Below are 6,839 nucleotides of genomic sequence, written 5' to 3'. Positions count from 1 at the left end.
CAACATATGCTATTTCTCATTTCCCATTTACAATCTTGGGCTAGGATTTTTAACGAATAATTTTTCGGACCAAATGTGGATTTTCTTGGTACAAAATGTAATTCCATTGGCTGTTTTACATATGCATTTTCTGATATATATTAAAAGACTTTGTTTTTGAATAAAAATCATGTTTCATATTATTTCTATACAGAAAATTTTGTATTGTAAAAATGAATTGAAAAAATTATTGTAAGATAAATTGTCAAATAAATTGCAAAATTAAGCCACTCTTTATTTAAATAACTATTTTTGTCGGTCCACAAAACTAAACTTATAACAATGTAAAGCGATTTTTCACAGTAACAACGTATAAGTTTCAAATAAACGTTCAATAAAATAATGTTCCAAGGTGGGCAGATAAATATATATATTGTTATTTATTCAAACTGTCAAAACAAAAATATAAATATATGAATAAAAATTATAGGGGCAAAAATGAAAAGTCCCGCCCCTCATTATATGGCGAAAATAATGTCATTTAAATAGGTCAATCAAAAAAATCGGCAGAAATTTACAAGTTTCTTACACGTAAACAACACGCATTATACATGCGTTTGTATATATATGTTTGTATGTGGTTGCATTTCGTATAACTTCGTTTTTGATGCTATTCATCCATCTATATGGATATATCTTCGTGGTGTTCGTGGATGGGCAGGATATCCTGAAAAGTGTTAATCATACCCAAATATTCAAAACCGCATTTGTCTACCCCGAAATGGTTGGCGACTCCGCTAACAGGTCTCCAAAAGTGGAGAAATGGCTGAAGCGTTGGAAAACACCGTTTTTTTTAATTTTTTGTGCGCCTTTTCATTTGTTTGAAAATCTATGGCTATATTAGACTTATTTATAACATTTTTGCTTAGCTATTATTCACAGATGGTAAAAAATTATGCATACCATTTTAACTTTAACATATACTGGTAGAAAACACAAATTTTATATATAAATTTAAACTAATCGTTGTTTTAAGTTAAATTGTTAACTAATACAATAATAATAATGATATTTCAGGAAAATGTAGCACAAATTTCAGATATATATTGCGAGGTTTTTTCAAAATATTTCAATTAGATAATATTTATGCGTACATAATTAACCATATATCCAAATATTCTTTATTAAGCCGATAAAGAAGTAATGTTCTGAATATTCGAAATACATTTTTTTAAGTAGCTTACATTTAAATATTAAATATTGGGAATATTCAGTTAAGGGTTGAGTCAAAGCTATATTTACCAGAGTTCCGAACCAGGTTCCTGCTGGGTACCGCCATGATTATCGATTATTCGAGCCTATCGATGTATTTCACAATCAAAACAAATGCCAAGACAAAACAATAATACAAAATTGGTCTTTACCAAGCCAATTTCAAATAGATTTCTTGTTAAATAAGTTAAGTAATTGTTGATCATGTCTCTCTTTCCCGCCTATGGCGGTGGCCAGCCCGCGGCTGTTGTGGGAGCGAAAGAAACAAAAAATCCAGCGAAAGAGGCGGAAACAACGAGCGAAGATTGGAAAAATAACGAGAGTTACTTTCAAAAAGATATAGATGAGGACTACAAAGCGAATCCGACACCGATATCGGACAGCTCTACGGACAGCGAGGAGGACTCCACTGCAGAAGCACCCGAAATCCTGGCCAAAACAAAGGACTCGGTGCAGGTTAAACCACTGGAATTCGATGCCAACGATGAGTTTTATGTGGACAAAAAGAGCAACTCGAGCTATAGAACCCTTAGCACCCTGACAAAACCTACGCGACCACGTTATAAGACCCGGATGACCCGCCTCCGGGATCAGGACCACACTCATCGCGATCGCTCTAAGTTGTCCGCGAAGAGCAGTCGTTACACCCGAAGGAATCACCAGCCCTGCGATCCAAATCCCACAGTGGAGGAAGTCGCCCGCCTCCAGGAGCAGCTCATCCAGAGCAAGGTGCTCGTCCAGCGGGAGCCGCAGACGGTGGATCACTGGCTGGAGCTGCACCGCCTGCTGGGCCTCAATCTTGACAAGGCCAATCGGCTGGCGGTGGCGGAGCACCAGCTGCACACCCTGGAAACCGCCCTGGAGCACCATCCGTCCAATGAGCAGATCCTGCGGCTCTACACGGACGTGGCCAACGCCACCTATCAAGCCAGTGAGGTAATCCATGGATCTAGACCATTGGTTTTTATTAGCATTTATTCGCTTGCCTTTATACCTAGTTTGTGGGTTAGAATTCTTTCATACCATATGCAGTCAGTAAAAGCTGCATCATTGTACTATCATTTAGGGATAATAGTTTCACTTAGTTACTTCATTTCGCTAGATAGTCTTCACCCATATAATTTAAAAATAGCATCAAATTTTGTGTCAAGTTTCCAACTTGCTGCCAAGTTTATCATTGCCATTATCAACCCAAACTTTCTTTCCCACCAAAAATCTGCTTTAAATTTGACTATGAACGTTTTTAAAAAATGTATAAACTTGTTTTAAATTTGAAATAAAGAAAGCGAACTCTGCAAGCCAAAGTTGATATACCCTTGTGGATATAAACAAACTATTGTATTCAATATTGTGTTCAAATAACAATTCAATTTGCTCAGATTTCGCTCTTTTTTTTATAGATTAATCTACAATTTGACCTACAATAAATATATGTTTTATTTTTTTTTCTATTTAATTTAGTCGGGCGATTATAATGAAACCGAAATCGTATTACTTGAATCGCATAAAACGACCTTAATTTATTATAATTTAACACAAAGTCAATGACAAATTCAAATTAATTAATCTCAGACATCGCTCAGTAACTTAAAAAAGTAATATATAAAAATATGTATTCTTAGGTCGCTGCCCGCTTCACAAAGATGCTGGAGAGGAATCCCTTCGAATACACATTGTGGACGGCCCTGATCATGGTGACCCAAGGCAACATGGCGCGCTGCAATGTGCCCGCGGTGCTGCGGATTTACGCTTACTGCATGCGCAGGATGCACGTGGGCCACACCGACGAGCACAGCCGGGAATTGGCCACCGTGGACACGGATCGGATAATGCTGAAGCTCTTCCACAACTGCGTGCTGTTCCTGCGCCAAACGGGCAACTCAAACAAGATGTTTGCCCTGCTTCGGTTGTCGCTGGAGTTGAATTTCCCGGGACTGACGGTGGATTGCTTTGAGGCGTGCGCGGCTAATGAACGGCCTTTGATTGAATACGAGGAGATGGTGCTGCGCTCCGGCATGCCGATGCTCGAGATCTGGACGCGAGTGGAGCGCCTGCGACAGGCCTATTGCTACCTGCCCTATCCACAGTCGGCGCACTTGACGAAGGATGCGCTGGCCGGCGGACTGGACACAGAGCGCTGCATCTTCAGCGACGACGTGGTACCCTATGCACATGCCTTGAAATCTCCAGAGAACCGATTGCACTTGCTGCTCCTGGTGGTTCAACTGACCAAAATGCCGCTCGTTCGGAGCGCTTGCCTGGCGGCCAAGTTGAATCCTCGCATCGATGAGTTCGGCGAGTCCGAGGCCATTGAGATGCTCTTCGCTGCGCTGGCAGACAGGCACTCCTATGCCGTGGCCCCATCCCAAAATGCTGGCTTCGATCTGGCCCTGTTGGACTTGGCCAAGGAGATTTGCGTGCCGCCCAGCTTCATGCCGCACTTTGTGGGCCACGAACTGTATGCGGAAACTATTAGCGGCCTGCTGCTGAAGTGCAGCGAAGCGTTCAGGATGGAGGAGCGCAAGCGGATCGTGTTTCTGCTCCTGTGGTTGCGATTCCAGCGACTCCTCGTGGTGCTGCACAAGCTCATGGGCAAGCTGACTAAGACCCATATGAAGGAGACACGCCTGAGGATTCGCAATCAGCTCTCGTTGCCGGCGAATCGTGGCATTTCACGTTTCTACACGGAGCTGGCCATGTGCGAGTTCGAGGGTCTCGAAAAGGGCGATGATGAAGACCGTGTGTTCAACCTTTTCAAGAAGATCTTCGCCACAGGATCGCAGATGGGCTGCGATTTAACCTGCCCGGACTTGATGCATGCCTACTTGGCTTGTGCAGAGATGCTGATCAGATGCGGTCGCTCGGATGAGGCACTTCACTTGCTCAGCTGCTTGTGTCTGGGCCGACATGCCGATACGCTGACCCCTGAAGCGGCGGCCTTGGGGATTGAAGAAAGTTTACAGAGAGGATTGGAGCTTTTGAAGGAGGAAGTGACTGCCCTGGACTCTTTGCCCGATGAGATGCCTCTGGAAGAGTATTTCCTGGCCAACAAACTGCTCATCCTGTTGCGCGCTCGCTGTTTGCTCAATCGCTCGGTCGTGGACAAGACATGCGATGGGCTGCTGCTTCACCAACTTGGTGCCGAGGCAGCCAAGAACAGCGAGAGGCGACGCTTTCTCAGGGAGCAGGTCATGGAAATACAGATCCTGCGGCTGCAGTTGCCTCACTCCCCACCTGGTGGGGTGGACAGACATCCGGATGAGAAGGAGAACGGCCGCTACCTAAGGCCAAAGAATGTGCAACTGATGGAGCTGGTTGTGCGTGGACTGGGCGAGTTTCCGCGCAATCTCACGATGCTCCAGTGTTGGGCCGGCTTCAATACGATGCTGTGGCACCGGCAACGCGCCGTTTTCATCCGCACCCAGGCCGGCATCATCGCACTGCTGCACTTAGTCATCGCCGCCCGGTGCCGCTTTGCCATGGCCAACGACAAGCATATGCCTCTGGCGGACCATGTGCAGACGGCAGTGCGCAATCGTTTGCTCAGCATGTTCGAAACGTTCCTGCCAACGAACAGGAATCGCTCGGCCGTCGAGGAGGAGCAGTATCGACTGCTGCGCAGGAACTCGCTCTATTGGCGGCTGTACCTGAAGTGCCTGTCCGACACCAGGACCAGCTTCGAGCGCAGCAAGGAGTGCCTGCTGACCGCCATGGATGAGTGTCCCTGGGACAAGGCCCTGCTGATGGACGGCGCCCAGTATGTGCCGCAGGATCTGCCCTATCTGCAGGACGTGATGACCGAGAAGGAGCTGCGCATTTACGCTCTGCCCGAAGAGCTCGACATCCTGCGGGAATCGTAGCTGTCCGAGGAGTCTGTTTTTGTTCATCTAATGTTTGTTACATTTTATATGAATATATACATAATTTACCGCAGAAATGACTAATTTATATTTTCGTGTAATAACATTTAAGACCATCTAGGTATTATTCTTAACTAAACCTTATCAAAATTTGCCTACTGACATGCCTGTGTGCTGCGATAAAGTGGCATTAAATCGAAAATTTGCAATCGGCTAAACATTTGATTATGCTAAACAAAATGTTCCACCACTTTATCACTCGCAGCTCCGCGGGGAATCACTCCAAGAGTCGCATATCGAATGGCAGAGATTAGTTTAACTTGCCTCCACCCGAATCCTTCCACCTGCCACTTGCCACTTGCCACTCAGCTCTTGCGTTTATTGCGTTTGTTGTTTTGATTGTGTTATCACAAGATAACCGAAGAAACCTCATAAACCAAAGCAGCGTCGAGTGCAGCGTTACACACCTGGGGCGGCGATTCTAGCATCTGGAGTCCTCAGACAATTGTATGTTTTAGAATGTAATACCAAAAAAATGTTCCCAGTATAATTTAAAATATTCGTTCCTCAATGTTGGTACCAATATAATTTTTTTAATATTTAGTTTTTGTTTCTATAAATCATCACCACATCAACTTGTACTTAAAAAAATAATGTGATAAATGCTTTTTTTTCGTAAACATTAATATAGTACAAACATAATTATTCCTAAAAAACATACTTTGTCCTTACTGCCTATACTATAAAAAGTATAGCTTTTACAAACAATTTTGTGACTTATTAATAAAAAACAATTCTGTCTATTTTTGAAAACATACATACAATTAATATATGTTTATTTTTAATATTAAAATAAAGAAACTTTATACCTTAATTCAAAAAGCGCTTTATGGTAATAATATACAGGGATGTTCAGAAAAAATTACAGAAATCAAATAAAATATGTTTATAAATTGTGAAAATACTTTATATCATAAATATATGTTTATTTTTGGTCTTCTTTAAAGACAAATAAATTATCTGTCTGCTTAAGAAAAAAATTAGATATTAAATTAATTAGTTTCAAGCAAGATCTACTTTTGCGACTGCAACTGTTGCGGTGCGAGAGAGATGACTGACGCGCTGCGTCGCTCGCCTCGAATGTTGCGTATGCGCCCTGTCAGCCCAGCCACTTTCGACTCCTGTGCGTTACTGTTGCTCTTCGGGAGTTCGTGAATTAGGGGAAATGGGGGGACTGAAAAGCTCCGATCTGAAAGCTGTCTGAGCGAGCGTCCTGGCTGCTGGCTGGCAGGCTGGCTGTCCATCTGTCCCTTCGTCCTACGTCTTGGGCACTTTGGGGCGCTTCGGACCGGGCCTCATCACTGGCAGTCGGTCGGCATCTGTCCAAGTCCCACGACGCGTCGTCGCTCCGCGCTCGGAAGCGTTGTGGAAGGTTGCCCATTTGGAAGCGGCCCATTTGGCCAAGTGGCGCCTCCGTAGTCCCAAGTCTTATGCCGGAGTGTCCTCCCAAAGGTTTCCCAGGCGGTTTAGCCCCGTTTTCAGTTCCTAGGTTAGTGTCGAGCCCGGATCCCCCGATGGTCCGCCCCCTCTCCCAAAGTTTTAGCGAGTGTTGTTTTTTTTTTTGAGAGTGCCCCTCAGTGTGTGTGTGTGTTTGTGTGTGTGTGTGAGTGCTTGTGTGGTGGTGTTTACAGTGGTGTAGTGGTGTAGAGAAGCAGCGACGGCGGCAGC

At 44.1% G+C, this 6,839-nt stretch overlaps 1 protein-coding gene across 1 annotated transcript; it reads left to right on the top strand.

The window, feature by feature from the left end:
- Positions 1-1,356: 1,356 nt before the first annotated feature.
- Positions 1,357-5,713, top strand: LOC128265938 (nuclear exosome regulator NRDE2). Its single transcript, XM_053002184.1, has 2 exons — positions 1,357-2,187; positions 2,874-5,713. The coding sequence occupies exons 1-2, from the start codon at positions 1,456-1,458 to the stop codon at positions 5,109-5,111; spliced, it is 2,970 nt and encodes a 989-aa protein (XP_052858144.1). The 5' UTR covers positions 1,357-1,455; the 3' UTR covers positions 5,112-5,713.
- The last annotated feature ends 1,126 nt before the right edge of the window (positions 5,714-6,839 follow it).

The sequence above is a fragment of the Drosophila gunungcola genome, unplaced genomic scaffold (assembly GCF_025200985.1).
Source record: "Drosophila gunungcola strain Sukarami unplaced genomic scaffold, Dgunungcola_SK_2 000183F, whole genome shotgun sequence".
NCBI lineage: Eukaryota > Metazoa > Arthropoda > Insecta > Diptera > Drosophilidae > Drosophila > Drosophila gunungcola.
This window is presented reverse-complemented; position numbering and strand designations above follow the sequence as displayed.